The sequence below is a fragment of the Sceloporus undulatus genome, chromosome 4 (genome assembly GCF_019175285.1).
Source record: "Sceloporus undulatus isolate JIND9_A2432 ecotype Alabama chromosome 4, SceUnd_v1.1, whole genome shotgun sequence".
Lineage (NCBI taxonomy): Eukaryota > Metazoa > Chordata > Lepidosauria > Squamata > Phrynosomatidae > Sceloporus > Sceloporus undulatus.
In genome coordinates, this window is record NC_056525.1 from 56817191 (window position 1) to 56844754 (window position 27564).

Here is a 27564-nt window from a genome sequence, read left to right on the forward strand (position 1 = left end):
GCTCCGCGAGGGAGCCGCAGTGGACAAACCGTGCGGCTCTGTCATGGAACAAAAAGAACCCACAAAAAGCGGGTTCTTCTTGTGGTGCCTTTGTGATTCTGCAAGGCACCAATGGGGCACTTATGGCATCACAAAGGCGCCAGGATGTGCAGATGCTATGCATCTGTCACGTCAAAATGGCGGAACCCATATGTACAGGGTGCTGCCATTTTGATGCCCTCGTCACGTGCGAGGGGCGAGTCGTGTCTGGAAGCGCCGCCCCTTGTACATAACGATGGTGCCCTGAGGGCCCTTCTGTACAGCGCCATTGCTAACTTAAGGGCAGTTTAAGACCAAGGTTGTATCAATGGCTCCATCTAGTGGACCTTTCTTATCAAGACTTTGTTGTTGTACACCTTCAAGTCATTTCTGACTTGTGGCAACCCTAAGGTGACCCTATCACTGGGTTTTCTTGGCAAGATTTGTTCAGAGGTGGTTTGCTTTTGCTTTCCCCTGAGGATAAAAGAACATGACTTCCCCCAAATCACCCAGTGGATTTCCATGACTAAGTGACGATTCAAACTCTGCTCAACAAACTTGTAATTGAACCTTCAAACCACTACACTATGCTTTTTCTCTCTTAACACACTCTGCTTTAAACAAAGCAGTCAAGTGAAACCCCTTAGCCAAAGGAACTGCATCCCTGCTCTAAAACCAAAACAGCTGAGAACCAAGGTTTATTAGGAGCTAATAGCTCCCATATAGATCTCCCTGGGATTTAAATATAACATCAGGTGCTTTGCACTCTTACCATCTCAGGATCTTTCAGCAATGAACTGACAGATAAAGTCTCCCTGCCTCTCCCTCATGACTGTGAAATACTCTCCTAAGTGAAATCCATCAGATTATCCCCTTTGGCAGAAACCAACAAGACTTTTATGGGTTTTTAACAAAGTCTAATTTTGCTGTTGCATGTTTAATATGTTTTGTTTTTAAGCAATGTTTGTTGTCACTGCTTTTAGAAATATGTTAGCAGTTGTACTCTTATAGTTAGAATGCATGGTTTTATTACTCTGCTATACGTTGCTTTTTTAAATACCCCCCACACCCTTACAATTTCATTATATATTGCTGACACATTATTTATAGCACTACAAATCCACACACCTCTATCATACGCCAAAGACTGTTAGTTACTGACTCCACTTATTTTGTATTTTACACTTGTTAACAGAGATCATAAACTCTATCTACATTTATTACTCTGCTATACGTTGCTTTTCATGCACCACCTAGAATGTACAAAAATCTAGAGCTACATAGGAATAATTTCCCATCTGAGATTCCTCAGTTCACCAGTTCAAGACCCAATGCAAGCTTGGGCTCTGGGAGGAAAAGGATTGTGTGCAAAGGAACTGGGGGGCTGTGCAGACTGCCCATTACGGCCAGCCTGGGGGCAGAGTCAGGGTGTGGTGGCCATATGATGCATGCACTGTCTCCGCCCCCATGGCAGTGTCATGGTGCTTCTCTGGCACTGTGTTTACACAACATAGTGCCAAAGGAGCACCTTAAAGCCACCACAGCGTGGCTATCATGCCCTTTCCTTTTTGCACCCTGGAAAGACCAGTTTCGGCATGCAGTGGCCATGGCCCCGATCTGGGGAAGATGGAGGCGGCTGCAGGCTGCCTCTTCAGGGGCGGTCTGCACAGCTCCATAGTTGCTTCAGATCTTGCAGAGATGTGTAGTTAAGGTGTACTAATACTGCAATTCTCCCAAGCAATACTGCTCCAGCCCTTTGGCTTTGTCTCATAAGTTGAAAGACCCACTTCTGGTAAATGTTTGAACTCTCTGCTTTCATGTATGTTTAGTATCTTTTGCAGTCCAACATTTGGGAAAAACTGAGCTGTATTAATGTGTGTAAAAACTAGTAAGGACTTTGATCAGATTCTTCTGCTGTAGATATTGTCAGCAATTGCTCCACCAAAACCTTCTTGGGCTCAGTGCCTGATGGTTACTCAAAACAGCATGCTTTCATTATAATGGATCACACAAAAGGCAAGTCTGATGTATTAGGTGTCTTTAATCCAGAATGGGGTAAGCAGATCAAATAATTTGTTTCAGCAATGAGACACCAACAAAAAAATGAAACTTTTTTTTTACAAATTAAAATTCCATACAGTGTCTAAAATGTCACCTAAACCTAAACCTTTCTTTAAAAAAAAGAAAAAAGAAAGTGTGGGTTTAAAAAAGAAAACATTAAAATGCCAGTGAAACAAACATGGCAAAAATATTCATTCATGGACTAACAATATACAGAAAGAGTCATACAAATGGATTGACTACCAGCATAGTGAGGCAATATTTTATGTTAAGGGATCCTTTACCTTTTTCTTGTAGAACGTACTCTTAGAGTAAGACTTAAGAAGGCTTGACCTTAGGCAACTGTGTCCTAGCAGAAAACTAGAATAACAGCTGGTCTACAGTCCATACAGGTTCTATCCTGTCTCCTTCAAATTCCAACTGACCCTTTTTAGTTTCACAGACAAAACCTTTATAATCTTACCATATATTATTAACATTTCTGCTATGTGGTCAAGCAACACCAAAGGACACCAAAGAGTCCACCCAGCAAAGCCATATTTTTAAGGTATTCCCATTTTTCACATTAGAGTGTCGAGATGGTAGATTGTACCCTTAAAGGCCTCAAGCTATTTTGCAGTGGGATGCATAGCTCAGATTTCAGCCTCTGTTGTGCACTCCAGCGAGTTGTAGGTTCTTGGTAAAGTTGTGGCTGTGAACAGCGGTAAGAACAATAATGCAGTAGCCACTAGAAAATGTTCCTTGAGGACATGAGCCTGCAGCCTTTGACAGCAGGACTTTTAAACTGCACCAGGATTTATGCTTTTATGTTAAATTAGATGGTGATGGAAACTGGGTAACAGGATATATGCTGGTGTAGTGCTTTGGGAAGGTCACCTCAGCTTGTGAAACAGTCATCAATCACACAACTTTTCACCCCAGTCACCCAAATAACCCTGAGATCATAACTGAATTCTGGGTGCATCATAGATTCCACTCCAGAGCCCCTCATAAATTCAAGACTACAAAAGTGGCGGGGGGGGGGGGAGGCCTTCCTGCCCACAGAGACATTACAGACATTCAGTATACATCCTAGAACATTATTGTATTTAATCCACAAATTCACACATAATAATCCTGTGCATACCCAGAGAGAGAGAGAGAAGGTTTCCAGTTAAGAGGTGTCTTGTACTTGGGACAACTGAGTGACTCCCAGGACCTTAAATTACACTTAAGGTCCAACAGCAAAGGAACAGTTCCTGGTGTTAAATGAAGACCACAGTATCAACAATACCTTCGCTTCAAGTGGCATCTCTTCAACAGCCTTGACTCTTCTTTGACACAAACTGATAGCCTTTAACTCTAAAAACAACAATACAGTACTTAGCACAGGACTCTGACTGTCTGGATTTCAGCCCTACAGCAGGTGAGTGGGAGTGGGAGTGGGAGTGGGAGTGGGTGTACACACACTCTTAAATATGCAGATCAGAGGAATTTCAGTGTCTCTGGAGGGGGAAAACCAAGGGGAGATTTTTACCAATAAAAATCTAATTACCAAAAGCTTTTTCCCCTACAGGACAAAAATAAAAATAAAGTAGCATTAGGTATTGTACAGAACACAGCTGTCTCTTGCCTGACCCCCATAAAGGCCAGAATCATGAGGGGCAGCTAAAAAAATAACTAGTCTGGTATAAAGATCTGAATTCCATGCGTTTGATATGACAGTCTTATCTCTGATTTGTTTTTAAAAATATATAGATATAGTTATTGCTTTGACAACCACCAGGCTTGTCTACTGAGCCCTCAATGAGGGAGTGCTGTAGGTTCAGGGGGGTTTGCTTTCTTTCTCCTCTTCATAAGCAATGGATTAGATGAGTCTTCAATTTTTTTAATCTTGATTTGTTCATAATCCACTCTCATGGTGGCCAAGGCACTTGTCATCTCCTCCTAAAAGCATGGTAAAGAAGAAACCATCTGATTAGAGACAAAGATGTGTGTGATGAATGCCTAAGTCCAGTTCTTAGTCCCAATCAGAGTAGATTTATTGAGTTAGATTAGATGAATTAGAGGAGACCTATTGAATAACAGGAATTTACATAATTGCTGACTTCCCATGTGCTTCTTGATTCAGTGGGTCTACTCTAGTTGGAATTATCAACTGGATTTTGGCTAAACTCTCAGCAAACACATGCAATGAAATATTGCAAGTCCTGTAAGAAATCCTATAGGCATCGTTAGAATATTGCTGAAATCCTTTTTTTTTTTAATTTCCCAATTAGTCATTATCAAGACAAGAATGAAATTCTGCATTTCCTTTTGAATAGGTAACCTCTTCAATAATGGCCAGCAGCAAATATTTGCAAAGAAAGAATCAAACTAACATGTTCCCAACCAAGGATTTTTACTCATTCTGTTAGAGATTACATTTAGTCCTAAACTATATGGTGCAAGATAAGTGGGACTGCATTTCAAGAATATGGGTTTTCTGAAGGAAGTTAAAAATGTGTCAGGATGGGTTAGTGGCCTCCAGGAAGAGCCCTTGAAAAGGGATAGAGGACTTGCCCAGGGACTTCCACATATTAGATGGAGAACTTCTACAGTCTGGAAGAAGTCCATGGGCCCAGAGGTTTCACTTTCCTGGATTATCCCTCTCATGTAATCCCATGTTCCTGACAGAAATCTCCAGTACCCAAAACTGTTTTTCATGAGGAACAGGAAGCTACCATTGGTGTTAATGGTTCCTCTTGAGGTAAAGGCAATCTTTCAAGGGATTGTAGCCTGTAAGTATTAGCCACATTTCACAAGATGCTATTAGAATCATAGAATCATAGAGTTGGAAGAGACCACAAGGGCCATCCAGTCCAACCCCCTGCCATGCAGGAAATCTAAATCAAAGCGTTCCCGACAGATGTCCATCCAGCCTTTGTTTAAAGACCTCTAAGGAAGGAGACTCCACTACACTCCGAGGGAGTGTGTTCCACTGTCGAACAGCCCTTACTACCCAGATAAATCCTGCAACTATTTTTTTTAAAAAAAGAAAAGAATCTGAAATATTATCCAGAGTAAGGATGCTATTCTTCTTTGTAACCCATCAATAAACATCATAGCCTACTTCAAAGTAAGGATTAAAACCAAGCAAGGGGGGGGGGGGCAATGGAAATTTTCAGATAACTTTGGGAGAAATGTGATATTAGAACTCTTCACAGATTGAAACTCACTTCATTGCTTTAGGAACATAAATGCATTATGTAAAATTTTGATTGGCATAAAATTACTGTATTTGCTTGATGAAAAGTACAGTTTATTCAGACACTAATTACAAACTGTGATAATTAAAATTACAATAACTGTTATTATTCAGACAATAGTTACAAAGAGTGCTACAAGGTTCTCAACTATAAGGAACCTGTTTGGTTTGGCCAACAATGCAGACAGAAGAAAGCATCAACAATAGCGAAAAAGAGTAAATGATTTTGTTCCAGTTCTCCAGTGTGTCAAGCAAACATAAAGCCCTCATTCCCATGAAAAGAACTGAGAGAAGGAAACCAAGGGCCAAAATAGACACCCCAGTTAAGATAGCTTTGTGCTCGCTTAGGGGTGTGGCATTAGATGGATGAAGATTAACCTTCCATTTTGAAGCCAAGCCCTCCCTCCAGTCCATCTGCCTTGGTCCAGGCCTCGGAGGTAGAGAGGAACTGCTGGACCTCTTACCCTTTCCCTCCACCACTCCCTTCTCCTTCTGTGTCATGTCTTTTTAGATTGTAAGCCCAAGGGCAGGGAACTAAACTAAAAAGATTGCATGTACAGCGCTGTGTAAATTTACAGCGCTTCATAAATAAAGGATAATAATAATAATAATAATAATACGCTCCCAATCCAGACAAAAGACACACCAGCGATTACATGCTGACCAGCTTCCATGCAGCTTGGAGGCATAGTGTTTAGACACCACTCGCCCCAGAGCTAACAAAAAGCCGATTGTAGAGGCAAAGGGGTGGCTTTTTCCCATCCCAAATAGGAGCTGATTTTTTCCCTGCTCTTATTTGGGGCAGAAGCTGTCTGGATTGGGGCCGCATGTCTGTTTGCCACAGCCTCAGTCCAGTTTAATAGTTGCCCTGTTTTGGCCATCTGTTTCGGCCCTAAGACCAGAAATTGCAGTGATCTGATACAATATATTGTGTGACATAAAAGTCTTCTTTTACATAGTTTTCCAAAATAATTTTAGGGAAGTTATTGTCTGAACACTTTCCTTAAATTTATTATGAATCATTCTAAAAAATAATTCCATAATCTAACTTTTTTCTTCTTTTTTTTAAAAAAATAATTTTTCTCAATTTATCCAGGAAATAAATCACTTTGGAAAAATGGCTGAGGAAACTGGAATTCCCCCCCCCCCTCTTGAATTTTTCTGTTTATCTTCCAGGATTTCAAATTTCTAAATCCGAGGAACAGTTGGTTTCATTTGAACAGCTGAATCTGTCTTATCATCTAGTCAATGGGCTTCAGCAGTGGTTGACAGACTCGTAGCCACTAACTCCTGGAGGTTCATAACACTCACCATTACAGTTGGAAATATGTGAGCTAAATCAAGTGGGCAACTCACCTTAACATCCTCCCATAGGTCTTTTTCTTCTTTCAAAACTCTACTAGTGTGCAGTGGTGTCTGTGGCACCTGCATTGATTGCTGCAGAGCGAAAACAAGCTGGGAATTAGCCTCTGTATGAAGGTGCTATAGACAATCTCATCCCATGCTTCTCACCCTAAAGACCTGCCCAGATACAGTAACAAATAAAATAATATTCTTACCATGATCCAGGGGTGATTCATGAACTCTGTTATAGTCATTCGCTGGGTTGGATCCGTTTTCAGTAAATTTCGAATGAGCTGTTTGACTGAAAGTGAAGGAAAACAGCAGCATTAAACAATACATTCTATATTTGACATCACATTCCAAATTTCGAATCATCTTTCAAAAGCAGCAGAAACCCAGAGAAGGGAGGGATCACTTACACAGGAGAATGGATCTATCTGAAGCAGTACAGAAAACATATACACATACAGCAGTTTTATAATGGTGGCCTGCCAGGATTTTATATCCAAGGCGGGTTACACACCGCCATAAGGGACATCCTTAGGATGTCCCATTTTGAAAAAGGGGAGTCTCTTTCAGACGCCCCTTTCCCTGTTATGGACAGAGTCCGTAACAAATGGTGGCTGCCGTTCCACATGGCCGCCGCCATTTTGACATAACGGACGCTCTGTGTCCGCACGTCACGGCCCGGAAGTGACGCCACGAGTGTGTGCTTTGGCACTTGCGGCGTCTCTTCCGGGTTGCCGGAAGGAGCGTAATTTTCGCGCTCCTTCTTTGCAGCGCGGAGGAGTCACGCGGTTTGGCTGCTGTGACTCCTCCGCACTGCAACCAGCAGCGGCCCGAGACCACTCCTTTTGGGCAGTCTGTAACGGGCCCAAGTATTCAAAAAGTCCCACTTAAGCATTCATGTCTGAACATGTAAAGAGGCATCTTATCTCCCTGATGGCACCTGCACACAGTGGAAATGGTCTGGAGGTGATGTCTGATCAGCTGAGTCAGAATGGGTTACTTTCACCAGGCACAGTTTCCAATATGAGAAGTGACACTTAGGCCAATCCATTATTCCATTGCTGTATGCAACTTGGCCCTCAGAATCTCCCACCTAAGCAATTGCATTCTCTTCAGTACAGTGAATCATTTTGCTTCATTTTACCATCTCCTAGGCTACCCGGTTTTTTATATTAACATCCATTCCTCACTCTTCCCATTCACTTCTTTATAATGATGTTGGTGCTTCCTAGGGATTTACTTGCTTGTTGGGCTCTTCTGTTTCCAGGTCTAACTTCAGCCTGGGTGTTTTTTTACATGTCACCATAGCATGTATTTTTCTTCTCTTTAAGTGCCCATTAACCGCTCGACCATACTCCAATCAAAAGCAGAAGCTATTTTTCTCTTTCTTTCTGACATGTCTACATGACAGCTTACACATCCAAACTCTCAACAGTTACTAAATTTCTCCTAAGCTCCCTTTTGCCTTTTCTTCACATGCAGAGTCCAATATTTACTGAACAGTAAGTCTCACTACATGTATGGGCACTAGATATCTTCTAGGTGTGTACAGTAGGGGAACGGGAACTTTTTTCTTCTGCCATGGTCCACTTTTTCCTAGAGGTAATTTGATGGGTGTTACATCATGGCTAGGGCTGAGGGTAGTTGTGGATGGGTTACAGCAAAGAGTAAAGAATGCCACCCACTGTTTCTTTTTTCTTTTCTCCCCCCCCCCCACAACCCCTTCTTCCCTTTCTCCTTTTATTCTCCACCTCATGGACTGCTTGGGAAGATAGATTGTGTAGGTGATTTGTAACTAATGTTCTTTTTCTGCATTTTGTATGGTGGAGTGACCAACCTCTGAGTATTTGAGAGCATGCCACAGTAGGCTGCAACCAGCACTCACCTTCCAACACTCCTACTCTGGAAAATGTCACCATCAAATGGCAAATCACACCCACAGAAGCCTTCAGGGTCATGAACAGCATATCAATGTAATTTTGCCCCGTTTCAGACACACACACACACAAAAGTGTGAGCAGGCTGCCTACTGGGAATCTGATACAGTCCGCAGCAAACTCACTAGAGCCATATGTTATAGGGTAATTCTAACTTATTGCTTTCATTTTGCTTTTATTTTAAACATTATTTCAAAAATATTTGCAACTGCTAAAACATTAATTGCATAGTTTCTATCCCATCACAAATGTAGTTTTGGAAACCATGGCGGGGTACAGACCACCAAAAAGAGGCACCTCCTCAGCGCCTCTCTTTCCTGCGCAGGAGTGCCGCAGCATACAAATTGTGCGGTGCTGCTGCGCAGGAAAAAAGGAGCCCAAAAATGGCTCCTTTTTGCGGCACCACAAAGCACCAGAGACAGTACAGTTACGGCACAGCTGCGCCGTAACCCTCACACGCCACGTCTGGCAGGTGCGCTGCAGCTGTGGTGCCCTCGTCACGTGCGAGGGCTGCCGGGCATGTGGGCACTCCACCCACCGGGCAGCCTTCGCACGTGATGAGGGCGCCTCAAAGGCCTGTCTGTTCTGGGCCCATTTTTTAAATTTCTTTCTTCCCCACCCTTTCAAGAAAATAACACATTTACCTTCCTCTGATACTTCAGACCACTCTGGATTTGGAAACTCATATTGACCCATCCGGATCCGTTTCTTCATGCCTGGTGAAATGGCCAGGCCATGGTTGGAATAGAAAGGGGGATAGCCACACAGTCTGTACACAAGAGAAAAAAGGTCAGAAGACATGCAGAACAGCAGTTGGCTTTGAATGCCCAAATGATCTGATATACATGCTATTAAAAAAAACTATAAATGTTTGTTTACTTGTACTGTAAATTCTAGCCAGATAAGATTAATCTATACTTTTCACTCTATTAAGTGACTCCTGACCCAAAGGGACGGTGTTGCACAAACAGGGGAGTGCAAAATGGTTAGGATGTAGCAGTAAAGTTGGCATTTTGAAAGTTGAGCAGAATTTGAAAAAGTGCATGGGAAAATTGAAAGCGACAGCATGGCATAGTGATTTGAGCACTGGACTAGGACTCTGGAGACGAGGGTTCGAATTTCGGCTCAACCACAGAAATCCTCTCGGTGACCTTGGGCAACTAGCATTTGCTCCTTAAATGGAATGGATGAGCCACCTTGTTATCCACTCCTTCTCACAGTGCATCCAGGAATGTTCCTGAATTGAATGACTGAATAAGGATTAGGAACATGCTAAAGATACTACATCCCTAGTTTGTTGGCTCAATAGAATCGGGAGTGGGGGGGGGGAGTCTGAGCATCCATAACTATGTTCTGCCATTCCACCCTACATACAAGAGTGGAAGATACAATCAAGGTATAGTGCCAAACAACACAGTAAAAAAGAGGAAGCTTACTTACAAAATATACATGATGACGCCAAGGGACCACATGTCACAGGACTTGTCGTATTTCTCTGGGCCCAGTACCTCTGGAGCTAAAGAGGGTAGGAAAATATATACTGCAGTCACTGGGGAGCCACTGAATGTAAATGATGTATTAAACTTAAAAGCAATACAGTGCAAAAGCTGCAGGCTAGAAAAGCTTTGTTCTTAGATCTATCCTTTCTTTGCTTACAGTGTGCATGTTCCCAAAAGCTAACCATCACTGCCAATGTGAAAAGAAGCTGATGGAAGCTTGTAAGAGTCTTGTCTCAGAAACAGGAAGAGTATTCCCACATGATTTACTTACCTACATAGTATGGTGTGTAGCACGGTGTAGCTAAGGAGTTATGGGTGGTGGTTTCTTTAGCAAAGCCAAAATCAGTTAGTTTTAATACAGTATTCGGTCTTTTTGAAGTGTATAAGAGGTTTTCTGGCTGCAAGAGATAATAAGCAAGATCAGCTTAAAAGAATGCTTCCTACTTCATCATTTTGCAAAGGCCACCTTGTGAGACAAGAAGAACAAATATGTTCACAGTAGATTTGAAAAATATGCCAATGCATGAAGTCGTTAATTAATTCTTACTATTTTCCATTGCATCTTCAATACACGTTACTACTTGGAAACAACTAAAACAAAAGAACAGTAAAAATAGCAGGAGAAAAAGAGAAATAGACTAATACAAAAAGAGTAGGGACAAGCTAGAATAATTCAACTAATATTTTAAAGATTGGCAAAGGTGTTTGCTTGGCACTGAAGAGATGAAAAAAGTCCCACCAAAAGGTGCCACTACTGAAAAGGCTACTGAACCTCAGAAGATCCCACTCATATAGAGGCATTTATAATAGCCTCCCAGACCCAGTTTATCTTCTCCTTGTTCAATGCCATTTGCCCCCAATCTGGTGTCCCCTAGTTGTGCTAGAGTCAGCACATATGATACCCAGCCAACACCTCTGGAAAACCCCAGGTTGATGAAGGCTGTTATATATCAAGAAGGGCAAGGAAAGTGTTACTAGACCACAACCCATTAAGCACGTTGCCCATATATTATTCAGGTTACAAGAAACAAAAATTCATCCACCAAAAAAGAGACCAGCCATTATATTAACTGATGAAACACTACATCTGGTGGCATCCAAACCTCTTGACCACTAGGTTCCTGACTTCAGTTTGCTGAACGAAACCCTCCCTAACTATCTGTTCAGCAGATGTTATATGTTATGAATGAGACCAGAAATAGATACATAGACAGTAAGTGGTTTGTGCATGTGTTACAATTTCAGGTTTGTATTTTAGCATAAATTGGATTTTGGAAACATTATTATTTTTTCCATTTATTTAGAATTGTTTATTGTATTTTATTAAGAATTTATATTTAGAATTTTATTTCATTTAGAATTTTTAAAGACTGTGTCCTTTGAAAGTTTCACCAGAATGTGATATTTCTTCCAGATCTGTTGATAATGGAAATGTTTTGCTGATGATCTTTTGAAATGATTTCATAGTTTTGGGGAGTAGTTTTTTGTGAATCAAGTCTATTTGTGGAACAAAACGATTTGAGGACTGGAGTTAATTTTTGACACTTTTGTGGACTTTGCACTGGAACTGATACATCACAGTGAGAAGTAAAGTCTGAATCCCATGTGCTCATGTGCTTATGATAACAGGAACATATACTGCAATAGAGCCAAAGAAAACAAACTTATAATCCAATTTCACAGCCTTTGAACAAACAAGAACTTGTTTTCCTGGTGAGGACATTTCACTCTGGAGAGGATGCATGCTTGCCACAGACCAAATAAGGAATGGCTTTAAGCTAGCTGATGTGCAATTATGTAACAAGCAAGGAAAGGGAATCTTGCCAAGCCCATTATGCTGCCTGGGGGGCTGTGAATTATTATTCCCACAATTAAGTCATTGCAGAGTCTTCCCACTCTACAAGGAAGTTGCTTTCTTTAAAACCAGGCTTTTGACACTTGGGAATGTCTTAAGCTATGACAGAGAATACAACATGATCTTGCAAATAAGGATATCACAAGAGCCAATTCTGTTGTAAGGAACTATCTGTTGTAAACCATCTAGAATTCTTCCCATCCTGGGAACTATGTTAATTGGTGTTCTGCAATATGGATACAATGCAGGCTTCACTCAGATGTCTAGGCTTAACTGAATGTTGCAGCCAGTGGTTCACAAGAATCATATGCAATCCTTCTAGAGTCTGCCAATTTTGATTGCCACTTCTTTCAGAAGCAAAAGCAGGATAATGTACTTTGCTCATCATGTCAATAGAGACAGCAAAACAAGCACAGGATATTCAACTCAGAACATCTCCACATGTCCCTCTTCACAGGTTTCCTCTATATGGAGGGGAAAAGGCATGGGAGATGGAGCAGGACTCACCTAGTCATCTGCATTGAAAATTTCCTGCCATTTAGTAGATGTAGCAACATCAATTCATATTGTTATTTATTTCATTTTCATGCTGCTTTTCTCCTAGGCAGCATAGAAAGGGACCCAAGGTGGCTCACAAGACACAGACATTTTAAAAAAAATTACGGTAAGAATTTAAAAACAGTAAAAATCATCCAATTAAAACAGTATAAAATTAACATTAAACATTCAAAAAGTTAAAACATAACTAAAACACATACACACACCCATATAAAACCATTCTGTCATGATTCTTATGTTAAAAAGTCTCCCTAAATAAAAACATTTTTGCTTGCCAGCAAAAGCAAAGCAGGGAGGGGGTCGGTCTAGTCTCCCATGGAAGGGAGTTCCAGAGGTTGAGAGCAGTCACCAAGCAGTTTCTCTTTCATGTCCCCACCAAGGGAGCCAAGGATGGTGATGGGGCCAAAAGAAAGCCTTCCCCTGAAAATCCTAGGGCTCTAGCAGTTTCGTATGGGAAGATGCAGTCTTTCAAATAATCTGGGTCTAAGCTGTGTAGGGCTTTATAGGTCATGACCAGCACTTTGAACTGTGCCTGGAAACAAACTGGTAGCCAGTGAAGCTGTTTTCCTTGTTGAAACAGCTTCACTGGCTACCAGTTTGTTACATCCTCCCTATAACTGGACCCTGTCAGCATTTTAGCTGTGGTGTTTTGAACCCTTTGAAGTTTCTAACAGTTTCCAAAGGCAGCCCCACATAGAGTGTGTTACAGTAGTCCAAATGGAATATAATCAAGATGTGTTACCATAGCCAGATCTGATAAAAGTGCCCCAGCTGAATTGTTGGTTTGATAAGGTACAGCTTTTAGGATTACTGAGGAAATCAGTGTACAAATCAAACGTCTTTTGATGGAGTATAAACATGGAGATGAATGGCTTAATATACCAACAATTGGAAGGAAATGAATATGGCACTTTGCTTAAATGTCTAAGAATGCTATGGTCTAAATTCACTAACTATTCCCACCCAAAACATATTAACTGAAGCAATGGGATTTATGTTAAGTGTTGATTTACTAATTACCAACCAATATAAGAAGTGTATTCATGTTGAGGACAATAGTTGGCTTTAGGGATGTAAATTCATTCTCTATATATGGAGTACAATGGCGGTTCTCAGTAAAAGCCAGACAGTGGGAATCTCTCTTGAACATTACTTTTTCAGGAAACTGAAGAGCACATAAACACTCAAAAAACTGATTTCTTATATCTCTAAGTTTGGGGTAGGAAAATACAGTCAACTCTCTGTTTTCACGGGGGATCTGTCCCGGACTCGCCTGCGAAAATGGAAACTCACACATATTCAAGCCCCATAGGCTTAAATGGGGATGCATGTCTGCGAGCAGCTGTGGGTGCACTCCTGAGGCATGTACCCCATTTTAATCCCTTCCATTTGCTCCTCACGAGTAAGCAAGGGTCATGGATATTAAGTCTGCGCAAACAGAGGGGCAACTGTACATATACTCCCTGGGAGCCAGTTTGTAACCCTCAAAGTCCCCTAGGTTATTTTTCACTCAACAGGAAAAAAAAAACCCTTCCCAAAATACCCAAATCACTAGAACAGAATGGCAATTTGGATCCACTGCCTCCTCCCCTGCTGCCCCTGCCATCATGAAAATTGGTTGTACTGTATTTGGGCAATTCCTGGGACTGGAGGTGATGCATGAGCAAATGTATCAGTTACATCAATAAATTCGCAGCATCCTCTTCCTGTTGCGTAGTCACCTAAGTATAGCCATATCAGAGAGGAGGAGGAGGACATAGTCATTAAAGTTCTATCAATCTCTTGCATATACTTTTAAAGTGATATGTCCAGTTTCCTCTGGGACAATAATGATGGGCTACATCCAATTTACCCCTGCCACTGCTAGTATTTCCATCTGTGAACAGGGAGGGGATTTCCCTTTTCCCATTGCACACCCGTCCTACTAAATAGGATAATCTAAACACCCAAACAAGTACAATAATTTCTCTGTTCTGACACCTATTGCCAATAGTACCTTAACATCTCGGTGTGCAATGTTGATTGAGTGTAAATATTGAATGGCTTCTCCAATACTCTTCATTATTTCAGAAGCCTCTGAAAGAAAGAAAGAAAGAAAGAAAGAAAGAAAGAAAGAAAGAAAATAGTTCACTTTTCCCCATTACTAAACAGGCAACATCTAATACAGAAAGATACTAGAGAGCCAAGTCACAAAATTTACTGAGTACATTTTTGAAGAAAACATTACGTACAAGAAACATGAAGCCACCACTGAAAATGCAAGTCCTGGCGTGGAAGGGAAGAAGGGAATATGACATGTGACTTCCAATTTCAGTACAAGTTCCATGTCTCTTGTAATTTTTTTCTAAACATTTAAACAAAGTATACCTTGTCTTGACATTAACACATAGCACACTTCCTTGCCTTTGTTCCACACTGTTGTCTGTTGCTGAAATGGAAGGTAAGATAAAGCCAGTTGTTCTATACAACTGCTTAATTCAGTTGATCTTCAACCATGATTCAGAAGATCAGATATAGAGCTTGGAAAAGCTACTTTTCAGAATCCACTAGCCAGCAAGGCCATTGCTATACTGGCCATATGAATCTGGGACTGCAATCCCCCAACATTAACTTTCCCAAGCTCTGGATCAGAAACAAGCTTCCAAGCTATGTGCCCCCTCAAAAAACCCTTTTATTTTATTTTTAATGCTATTCACACTTTATTGTGCTTCCCAAATCAGCAAACTATATATTAAGAACTTGCCCAGAATCCGAAACCAACTGAAATGCCCCTCCAGTTCCAATGGCATGGCAATGTGCAGGAATTCATGTTCAGTACAAAGGGAAAAGATTAACTACAGTCTGGCAATTCAGACATTGTGGGGAGCTTTGGCTAACAGGGATCCAACAAGCCCGTGGGTCTTCTAGAATCCAGTCCAAGGTAAGCAGAAAGTAGATTTAGATCTATTTGTGTACCACTGAGCAGGCAGGCATGGGCTGCATGACAATAGCAAAGCAACTCTCCCCCTTCTAAGTCAGCTTGTTGGAATCCCATGAGAATTCTGATATAGATTCATACTTGTACTTTTAACTTTTGTGTATTTTAATACTGCAGGATGGATTGACTATTTTTGTAAGAAAAGGAAATCTAATAAATTGAAATAATAATTGTCATCACTGTTATTGTTGTTATGGCTCATGGAGTGTAATGGGTAATTGGCTTCAAGCCCTGAGCCAACCCATTAGAACCAATTCCAACCCCAGCCCCATTTCCTACATTGTTGTTGTTGTTGTTGTTGTTGTTGTTGTTTTCCATATGTTTACATGGCACTTTACATAATGAGCTAGCAAAATAAAAAAAAAATAAAAAAATCAGCCCGCAGTGTACAGTCAAAGAGTGAAAAGCAGGAAATTATAAAATTAACAACGTAATTCTAAAACAATAAACTATAAAACAATACGCCATAAAACACATTATCAACCATCAGAATCAGGGTGTAGGTTGGAAAGCTTCCCTAAACTAGTACAAACCCCTTCAGCTTGATGAATCTCAGGGTTACTAGTTTTTCAAAAAAGTAGATCCAACAAACCTGAAGTCTGCCCATGCCATGTCTCTAAGTCATGCCATGGTGTATGAACTGTGTATGAACTGAGTTATTACCCACTTCTGCTGTTAAAAGAGAGTCTTTTGCCTGATGTCTTCTAAGAGCCCGTACAGACAGGCCAAAATAAAGCTGCTTCGGGTCACTTTGGAGGTATGCTGTTTAAATTATGTTTGCGTCCTAAGAGGCCGGAAGCTGCGCCAAAGCCACACTCCAGACCTAAAGACTTCCAAACAGCATACTTCCAAAGTGACCCAAAGCAGCTTTATTTTGGCCTGTCTGTACAGGTTCATAATACAATCTTCAGACTCAGTCCCATATGCTACAAGACAACATGATTTGTACAGTAAATTCTTGTTAAACTTTGAGAAACATGTGGTATCCTTTCATACCTCTTTCTGTGAAAGCTTGGTCTCCTCTGTCTTGAATTCGACTGAAGAGTTCCCCACCATCCAAACTAGAAATTGCAAACAAGAACATTTACAATACAAGTTATTCCCTAAGAAAACCACAAAACTATCAGCACATTTCTTTGCTTGAGCCTCAAGTGTACTCTTCTCCTGGGCTTTGTTTGTGTCAGATCTAAGATCTTGGGGGCTCAGATTACCTTAAGTGCATGCAGGGATGTAGCCAGGATTCTAGGAAGGGGGGGGGGGGGCCCAGACTAAGTTCCCCCATTATAAGGGGGCTTGGGCACGGCGGCGCAGCAGCACGCACCATTCATTTTTCTAATGGAAGGGGGGGTCCGGCCCCCAAGACCCCCCCCCCTTGGCTAAGTCTCTGGTGCGTCTGAGGTAGTAAATACAGTCAGCATCTATCTCAATATGTTTGAGACTACCACAACAATGGGATGCTAAAATTTAAGTAAACTGTTAACTTCACTTACAACACTGAAAAACTGTTCAGACTTCTTCCAACCAAGCAGTAACAAAGACAAATGCAAAAGATCATTAATAAATATAACTGAAAAATCAGAATAGCAACAAAAAGGTAACCAGCCTGTAGTTGATTATAAGTGAATTATCCAAACAAAGATATTCAGGGTAGATTAATGCATTTTAGCCATGCAGCAAAATTCAACAAACTACAAAACCCAGAAAACAATTATGCCTTTACTGAAGCAATTAAAAAGTACAAAATACATCATGCAAGCTTTTCAGGCAAAGATATTTTAGAATCATACAGAGGAGAAAAGTGATGATGACAGAGACACAAGACTAAATTTTATCCCATACATGGGGACAAAGGACAGGGCCTTCTCAGCTGTAGCACCCGGTTGTGGAGGCCTAACTGGAGCACCAAGTTAAAATCTAAAACCCAAGTGTCTGAAGTCAGAGGTAATATCTGAGACAAAATGTAGGCCTGTGACTCTAACATTGTGGATTTTGAATTTTGTTGTATCCAAACAAAGCAAAACATATATACACCCATCCTATGTGAACACAAAAAAGAAGTGGACTCGGTCACTAAAAAGGAAGTGCTAATATGTGACAATTTTTCAAACAGCTCTTCAAGGAGCAGCTTTGGCTACACATTCTCTCCTATCCAGATGTTTTAGCTCCCAGAATACTTTCCTTCATCAATCTGCCAGTATAAATCTGGGGCTCTGACGTTTCCTATAAAATTAGGTTTCAACTCTGGGAAGGCACTAACAGTATGCAATGGTGGTAGGTGGCACCCATGTTAGTGAAGCAGTGGATCTGGTCTGGGTTTTAGTCTGAATTTTAATAAAGCTATCCAAGATACTGGAAGCTCTCAGGGGATATCTCCAGAGTGGACTCACTGCCCAGTGACACAGAAGCTATCAACACTGTGACAGACCCTTTGCTTCTCCACAATAAGCCTAGTGCCCTGTGCCTACCACAGTATCTAACTGGACTAACTCTGAGAAGCAGAGGTAAGACAGCCGGTATTCACAGTGATTCTGCTCCTGTCTATAGGAACAGTTACAGAAAGTAGCATTGGGGAAATTCAACCAAACCCACTGTTATCAAGTTGTGGATTCCATATAGTTTTATTTCTATGCCTTTGGATCTATATGACACTAATGAGTAGATGGGTTGGATGCCAGCAGTTTGCTGATCACAATCAGCTGCATTTCTTTTTGTCATCAGATTTGGTTGAGGTTGTTCAGGTCCTGAATCAGGATATAAGTGGCTTGCTGAGGGCCAATACACTGAAGCTGAATTCTACTCATGTTGTGCTTTTGTGGATCAGTAATTCCCATATTTGAGTATCCAGAATCCATCTTTGTCATATTGGAAGCCCAGGCAACTAGTATTACACACAAAATCTTCACTGGTGATGAGAACATCTTATAGAATTCACATGACATGTATTTCAATGGAATTGCACTGGCTTCAATATGCTACCAGTATGCTTAGGATGATCGTCAAAGCGCTAAATGGATTAGGTTCTAAGTACTTGAGGAAGTGTTTCTCCCTGTATATAAATGTCTGAATATTAAGATCTGTGAAGGACAGGGGACTCCTCTGTCACCCACTGTTAAGAGTGATACACTATAAGGATATATGAGAAAGGGCCTTCTGAGGTGTAGCACTCTGTTCAAAACCCGAATGTTTGAAGTTTTGTCATCATGGCATGGTTTTTGGACTGAAGGTTCTATTTTCATTGGATTGGATTGTTCTTTATTGTGTAAAATTATTTCAATTGTTTTCAAGTTGATTGCACCCCACTTTTGGATATTCAGTTATAGGGCAGGTAAATAATGTTTGAATAAAACAAAACAAAATATACATAACAGCCTTGTTGGATCAGTCTAAAGCCACACCTAGTCCAATATCCTGTTCATATACTGGCTAATCTGTTGCCTACAGGAATCCTGCCAGCAAAACATACATGTGACGACACCCTCCACTTTACACTTCCTAGCAAGTGACATACAGAGGTATATTGTGTACCACAGTAAAGAAACTGCTTTAAAACAAAAGCCATTTCTAGCCCAAGTTATACATACAGAATGCCCTCTTTAAATGTTCTTCTTAACATTAGAGTGCCTAGCATTTGGAGTGCCACATGTTGGCTCACAACTTCCATTATCCAACACCAGTACAGGCAAGTACAGTCCATAAACATCTAGAGGACCCATAAGTCCTCCAAGCCTGCTTTAAAACTTCTGATAGAAGGAGGCTTGCAGATTTCTGCCACAAGTTGACACTATTCTCTCCAAAGCTGCTGCTGCAGACAGATCCAGGATTAAGGGATAAGAAAGTCTGGGAATGGAGAATGGCGATGGACCTTTGCCATAAGAAATGCTTTAACTCAGAACATAATTTGCCCTTTTCTTCCTGATAGGGCTATCTTTTAGCTATGTTGGGACCAGTAGTTCTCACTGTTTCAAAAAGTGATGTTGTTCCTATTATTTTATAATTGTATGTTTGTTGTTGAGATGTGCTTCCAATTTGTTTTTGACTTATAGCAACCCTATCACAGGGTTTTCTTGTCAAGTTTCTTCAGTGTGGGTTTGCCATTGCCATGCTTTGAAGCTGAACGAGAGCCCAAGGCCACACAGTGGGTTTTCATGCTCAAGTACCTTGCCAAAATGTAGACTATCCATGTTTAATCAAATAAGTATATAAAACAAATTATCCCCACCATCCATGAATTTAAGCAAAACTAATAAACTTTTTTTTAAAAAAATTGTCATTAAAATTTGGAATGTTCCACTCAAGAGATACATGTAGAAATCAGGAAATTAGTAAATTTAGTTCTTTATCCTGCTTCACACACTGCAGTTAGTTTATTTATTTAAAAAAAGCTCTTAAAACAAAAATCAGCTTAACTAAACAAGGAATAGACTTTGAGAGTAGCCACACGGCCAGAAGGAGGAGGTGCCAGCAAGAAATATCCATCCAAACCATCTGAACTTAGAACAGAAACAGCAAAATGCAGGCCTATGACTAACACCAATATCTTTCTCCTGTATAGTTTTTAACACCTTGCCTGATGAAGAAGCCAGCAGCACTTCAAAAGCTTGTAACATGCATAGTGTGCAAATTGGTTGTACCAATAAAGGTATCTCAGTTTGGTGGACTTTTTATGTTACTGGATTTGCTATATGGCCAACACGGCTATCTCTGTATGTTTAGGACAATTATGATTAGAAAGAACTACTTGATAAAGTAACCTTTTCATGAGGGAATAGATCCAATGTTCTGGATTTAAATACAGATTCTTGAGGATAAGAATGTCACATAGGGGGACACACAGAATCGTTTTTAAGGGGGAAAGCATGACACTAATCCTCCTTTGCATACTACCCTCCCACCCTGAGGCTTGCCATTAGCAACAGAACAATACACATGCAAATCACTCCTGCTTTCCCAGGTCACACAATATATATACACCCAACTCCTTTCGAGGCAAGCATTCTCTGAAGATGCCAGCCACAGATGCTGGTGAAACGTAAGGAAGAAACTCTTCTAGAACATGGCCACATAGCCTGAAAAACCCACAAAAAACTATGGAGGCTGGCCATGAAAGCCTTTGACTTCATATTTCCTTGTTGTTATAACTTCTAAGTTTTGGATGGTGCCAAAGTAGAATAAACTACATTGCCTGCTTTGTCCCAACAGTCAGCAACACTCACCATTCCATGACTATCAGGAGACATTTTCGACCCTGGTAAAGGTTTTCATAGACGTCTATAATCTTCACAATATGAGCACACTGAGATGCTCTCCAGTGGAGCTCCACCTCCCTGCGAGCTTTTGGACAATCTTGCAGCATCTGGAAAAAGAAAAGGAACTGTAAGACTTTTTCCTCCCCTTTGCTTCAGCTAGCCCAGTTGCTTCTATAAACTTTTTGACTAAGAATTAACATCTTGATCAGAATAACTGACCTACTTCAGGAAAAACTTCAGAAGAAGTTGACTTACCATTTTGGAATCTGGATTTCCCACAATTTGTCAAATGAATACATTTTTTAATGTAGCATGATTTACAGATGTCTATATTTATCACATTCACAACTGTAAGACATATCAGAATTCCCATTTAACAGAATGGGAAGTAAGACAGAGTTCCCAAGACCCAAATAGTCGGTTTACAGATGGCAAGACATCTGAACACAGGTCTCTTGGGTCTGAGAATCATCTTGAATAGAACACAACACTGGCTCTATGAAACCAATTTTCCTGAGATCACTTTTATAGTTTGCATCCCCCCCCAATAGCAATCCCATAACACAAACCCTTTCAGCTATATATCAGCTATTTAACATATTCATGACAAGTGATTAATTTACAATAAATGAACAAAATCTAATCCCATTGTTGATACTGAACATTCTGTGCTGTCATTAGATTTCCCTTCTTGAAATAACTTCATAGGTCCATTCCAAGTACAATTCAAATCCTATTTATGATCTATAAAGCCTTATATGACTTAGGTCGTGTCCATCTGAAAGGTCCATGCCTCCCCCAAGTCTTATAATCTTTGGAAGAAGGCTGTCTCTCACTCCCACCAACTTTACAGTCTCATCTGGTGAGGATGCAGGAGATAATTTTGGTGTTGGCTCCTAGGCAAAATAATTCTCTCTGAATGGAGTCCCTTCTATGCTTTCTTTTTGCTGGCAGGCAAAGACTTTTATTTAACTGAAACAGTCCTTCAACTTTTACTTGGCTAGGGCAGAAGGAACTTTTTAATAGAGTGTACTGATCTCTATTACACTTTAAATGTGTTTTAATCAGACTGCTTACTTTTGTATTATATATTCTTGTTTTAGGTTATATTGTAAGCTGCCTTGTGTCCTATTTTGAGAGAAAGGTGGGATGTAAATTAAAAATAAGTAAGTGCGTAAATTCCCCACCCTATTATCTCCTAGCTTCTTAAGCAGGTACATAAAAAGGCAGGTAAAAGATAGTTTAAAGCCCTATGATCTTCAGAAACATGCTGGGATTTGAATTAGTTTTGTCAAAAGACATGTGTACAGTTGGCAACTCAAGAAATTTTCAGAGGAGGTTGCCTCCAAAACCTTTAAACCAGTGGTTCTCAAATGGTGAATGAGGACCCCCAGAGGAGGCGCAAAAGTTATTCAAGGGAGATGTGAGACCTGGAGGCTTTGATCCCTCCTCCTTTTCCCAAACTTTTTTATGTGTAAAATTTACACATAAAATAGTTGAATATTGAATTTACTTAAATAAAACTGTTCTAATATGAATGATGTCACTTCGTTATAAAATGTTAAAATATGAATATGCATGAATGTGCAAATGAAAATATGCACATTAAATAAACAAAATATTTTTATGTATATACTATGTCGGAGAGTGTGTGTGATGTCTGCATGTAGATGTAAAAGGGGGTCCAAAGAGTACAAAGTTTGAATGTTATTCACATCTGCCATCTAGTGGTGCAGGAGTGAAAATCAAGCACTTTGGTCTATGAGGGCCAGAGCACTCCAGATGAATGCTATCCGCAGTCAAGGGGTGGGTCAGACATGCACATTCCAGCATGAATGTAATCTGAACAAAACAAACTGAACAAAACACACTGCAGAAATAATCCAGTCTTAGACCACTTTAACCGCCCTGGCTCAATGCTAGGGAATTCTGGGAACTATAGTTTTATGATACATTTAGCCTTCTCTATCAGAGAGCTCTGGTCCCATAATAAACTACAAATCCCAGGATTACCCATGCTCATTATAGCAACCAAGTTGGCCTGATGCAAAAGAGGACAGGATTCCTGCACCTTCTGACAGGTGAGAATTGGGAATAGTTTATCATACATGCCAGACTTGCTTAAATTCCACCATCAACACACCTCTCAAAAGTACAGAAGCTCATCCTCTTTTGCATCTGTTCATCCTGATTGGATCCCTACAGTAACCAAACCCACCATAAGAAAGCTACAGTGCACACAGGGAATAGTTTGCACTAGGAACAGAGTGCTCATGATAGAAAACATTGTGACTTGATACTTCTTGTCTTGGATGCCAGAGTACATTTTCACTTCAGATGCTTCTGGTTCTATTTGTACCAGACCTCCAATGCTTCATTGTGCCAAGGCATTAGAATCATGCATAGGTCATGCCAGAGATGCTTTCTCCTTCGTTTGCTACTGGATTACAGCAGATACTGGATTACAGCTTCCATTCATCTGATTCAGCTCTTTATCCCATGTCATTTAATGATGCTTCAGGCATCTTAAAGAAAGGCTTTGTGGAGAAATGAGTAAATAAACTGGAAACTCAGTGATGGATCTGAAAAATGTAAAACTAACAGTCCAGTTATAACCATTATGTGCTTTGGAGGTAGGACAAAAACACAAAAATATCAGGATAGTTTAACACCTAAAGGGTTAAATGAAAACCAGTCCTTGGAATGTTTCATTTACTTAATTAGTCACAATGTGCTGTCAATTAAGGTCAACCAACATTGCTCCTGTGCCTAACTCCCTCATCAGAGCTACAGCAACATATACAAAGCTATTGCAGGATTCAGATAACACATCTTAGAACTAAGAAAATAAACATCTGTGAAAAAGGAAAAATACTGGTTGATTTGCATGCTGTTGGTAAGTTGTTTGTTTGTAGAAATAATATTTCTTTTTAATTATAATTCAAAGAGGAACTGTAATGAAGAAAACATGTTTGCAGAATGAAGAAAAACATTGGTAAGGACAAGGACATTCCTGTTTGAAGTGAAAAGTGTTGTTAAATAGTTTGGTTGTATAAATAGTATTTTTGTTCATGATTGAAGGAGACATGGTAGTATACCTACCGTAGTTAATTCAGAGAATGTGTTTACAAATAAGGATTGAAGAACTACGAAACAGTTGGATAACGGATTTGCCATCTCTCTCCATGTGTTTTCTATACTACATAGAATTCCTGCCATACATCCCATATTTTGTGAAAGATTTTTTTGAAGAATTTTGAATAGTAATTTGTTATTGTAGTATGACATGATACCACCATTTTTGGACTTCTGTAATGTATATACATAGAATATCCATATCATAAAACATAGTTTTATGAGTATACAAAAAGTTCTGTCATTGTTATTCCATTGCTCTTTTATTTGTGATACTGTAATTGAGGTGGATGCTGACTTTTTTTCAGTTATAACCATGCTTAGTAATCCCATGGGCATTAATCCATGACACCTCAATTAACTGACCAAACTGTGTTATATTAAATCTGATGGAAGGAAGCCTGCTTGTTTCATTCCCCACAACTAGTTCTTGAAAAGGAATATTCAGACTGTGGAGTTATTATCCCAGCCCCCTTTGCTTCTGTTTCAGAGCTATCAATGAACCATGATTTGGCTAAAATAGGGGTGGGATGATCAGAGACTCATGAATTTTGTTAAAGCCGTCCTCTAACATCCTCCCTTAATTTAATTCTTTTGAAAATGTGGAGGCTGGCAAAGCTTTTCTGTACAACGTTCTTCAGAACTTAAAAAAGTTAGCTTTGTAATAAAAGGTAACTCTGCTCACTTATGCAGACAGCTAACATTCACAAACCTTGAAGCAATAACTAGATTCTAGTAAGAGGAGAACTAATACGTTCTGGACACTAATAAGCAGGAAGAAAGGTGCTTGCTATAGCAGTAGTCTTCTCTGCAGGTCACTAATGCATTGGAAAGTATCTGTTTTGTATGCCAACTTCATTATAGGGCCTATTTTGCCACCCAGTGGCAGAGATTAACCCACATGTCTGATGCCCCAAATTAAGAGGAAAATCTTCTCTTCCTCAGACTAACAACAGTGAGGTCAGATTAGGACCAGGAAGGTCAGAGTTCAAATCTCCCACTCAACCATTTAGTTCAGATAGGCATCTTGGATCAGTAGTTACAATATTCTGAATAACAGGTTGCACTTTGTAAAATATGATCATCTGTGTGTATTCAAATTGCAAATGGGCTTTGGCCAAAGGTCCATTCAGTCCCACATTCTGTTTCCCACAAGGGTCAACCAGATCCCTATGGAAAGCACACAAGGAAGACATGAGGGGAAGGTCACTTTGTCATGTCCCTCCAACTCACAGTTATTTTTCCCTCAGTGACTCTTTCTGATCCTGACAGTGGTGCCCACTGACAAATTCCTGCAGGACGAAGCTAATTTTTGTTTGGAGCCAAGTTGATGGCCATCACCACAACTTCGGGTAATACATTGCACAAATTATCTATAAACGTAATACTTAAGTTGGGAAAAAGTACTTCCTCTCCCCTCCTCCTTTCTCTCTCTCTCTCTCTCTCTCTTTCTCTCTCTCTGTGCCCTAAATGTTCTTGGTATTCAACTTCAGTCTGTGGCTTTGGCTTTAGTGTTGCAAGAAAAGAAGAAAAACGTTCTCTGTGTCCGTTTTCTTCATAAGTAGCATATTTTTATAAACCACTGTCAAGCCTTCCTCTACCTGCTCTCCTCCAGATATATTAAACTACAACACCCATCAAAATGTAATCTGATCCTGGATTATGGAAAATGTAGTCCAATAAAAAACCAGGTGCTATAGGCTATATTTCAGAGGAAGAAACTGGCAAACCTAACTCTTGAGTATTGCATGCCTAAGAAAACCCTATAAAATTATAGGATCACTATAAGTCAACAGGTGACATGAAAGAATGTATAAACACACACAGTCCAACATATATGGAGGGATATTAGGTTGAGGAAAGTTGCTTTGTCACATCCCTCCATTCCTCATGGAGGGGATTAGAAATCCCAAATGTTTCCCATACACCATTGATTCACACAATGACAATCCCATTTCCAGCTTCTGGATCATTTTAATTGCTCTTTGTGGATCTCTTCCAGCTCTGAATTACAGCCATACATATGCAAGAGTAGTCACCTTACTATTTTACTACAGAGTATGTCCTCTTCTTGAATAGAAATGTTTTCGCCTTCTCCAGTAGGAGGAGCTCTTTGCTTTAAACAAGATCACTTTCTTTTCCAAAGGAAATGCTTCTCAACCACTCTCACATTTGTGTGTAACCAACAGTCTATTACCCTGTTTGCGAGCACAAACAAGACAGAGTTAATTATATGCTTCAGGCTTGTAAATACAGACCATTAAGGTGTCTAAATTTGAAGCTGTTGCCCTCCACCTAATGGAGTTTAGATTGGATGCAAATCTCTTCACATTCATGGCCCTGGATTTCACTGTGTACTCTTCTAACAGCAATTCACAGAAGGGCAATTTTACACATCTTGAGACAAGGCATTAAAGAAAAGCCCTTTCTCATACACTTAAAAGGGTGAAAGTGGTCTTATACCCACCCATGTTTTATTGCTGTTTTTTTTAAGTATGTTTTTATGTTTTTAATTCCACACTGTTTAATTGAATTTTAAGGGGGTGGGTGGGATGAGGGTTTGGACTGTATATTTTAACTTTGTAAGCCACCCCGATTGCTTTGTGTAGAGAGGCGGGATATCAATAAATTTTATTATTATTATTATCAACTGCCTTCAGGTTTGACTATGAATGAGAGACTTCCAAGTGACCTTATCTTCAACTGCACTGCTCAATTCTTGCAGTTCATGGCCATGACTTCTCTGATTGAATTTATCCATCTGGTATGTGGTCTTCCTCTTTTCCTATTGCCCTCCACTTTAGCAGTCCATGGTATTTGCAGAACTCCTCTCCAGTACCACATCTGATTTTCTTACTATCAGCTTTTTTCAATGTCCCACCCTTCACAGTCATACATACATAGAAATGGAGAATAATATGGTATGCACCATCCTAACTATAGTATTCAGTTATATATCTTTAAACTTCAGGATCTTGTCTAGCTCCTTCCAAGTCTTCTTTTGATGTCTTCGCTGACATCAGCATCTACTTTAAAGTTGTATGGATCACCTGTGGTCATTATTTAGGTAGAGCACAAATATGTTAACAGCCACTTCCTGATCAACCGTTGAAATCATGAATTTTGACTTTTCTCTATTGCTATTTTGAAAGCCTGGCAACACCTGTCAAGATGCAAAATTATAAAAACTGTACTTCAACCAGACAATAGCATAAACAGCAAGGAAGTGTCCAACCTAAGGTATCAGAAGAGTAGATGCAATATTACAGCAACATGCATCACGAACCATTGCAGATGAATTCAGAGACATAGCCATGTTAATTTGGAATATCAGTACGCACAGGTATTTTGTAGCACCTTTGAGACTAACTGTGCGAAAGAAGTTGTAGTAACAGCTTTTGTAGACATGGTCTACTTCCTTAGATGCATGGAATGAACTGATGATAAGATTGTAGCCATGGAAATGCAAATTCAAATTCAGTTTCAACTATGTTCCTTGAAGGACAAAAGCAGGGGGAAAGATGTTACCTGAAGCCAGGTTGGGTGGATGACCATAGGAATGGTGGCGGAAGTGTTGGAATGTGGTGTGTGCAGGCTGGGAACTGGAAAGAAGATACATTAAACTGGCTAAGAGCATCCATTATTGAAATAATAATAATAATAATAATAATAATAATAATAATAATAATAATAATAATA

The 27564-nt window shown here is 40.1% G+C and overlaps 1 protein-coding gene across 1 annotated transcript in view; it reads right to left on the reverse strand.

The window, feature by feature from the left end:
* Positions 1-2041: 2041 nt before the first annotated feature.
* Positions 2042-27564, reverse strand: part of MAPKAPK2 (MAPK activated protein kinase 2) — a 111628-nt gene continuing 86105 nt past the window's right edge. Inside the window, exons 2-10 of the mRNA XM_042463025.1 lie at positions 20698-20837; positions 16481-16545; positions 14504-14583; positions 10366-10492; positions 10036-10111; positions 9240-9364; positions 6865-6950; positions 6662-6742; positions 2042-4005 (exon numbers count right to left, since the gene is read on the reverse strand). Of these exons, the coding sequence (XP_042318959.1) occupies positions 3862-4005; positions 6662-6742; positions 6865-6950; positions 9240-9364; positions 10036-10111; positions 10366-10492; positions 14504-14583; positions 16481-16545; positions 20698-20837 (924 nt within the window). The 3' untranslated portion in view covers positions 2042-3861. The remainder of the gene's footprint in view (positions 4006-6661; positions 6743-6864; positions 6951-9239; positions 9365-10035; positions 10112-10365; positions 10493-14503; positions 14584-16480; positions 16546-20697; positions 20838-27564) is intronic.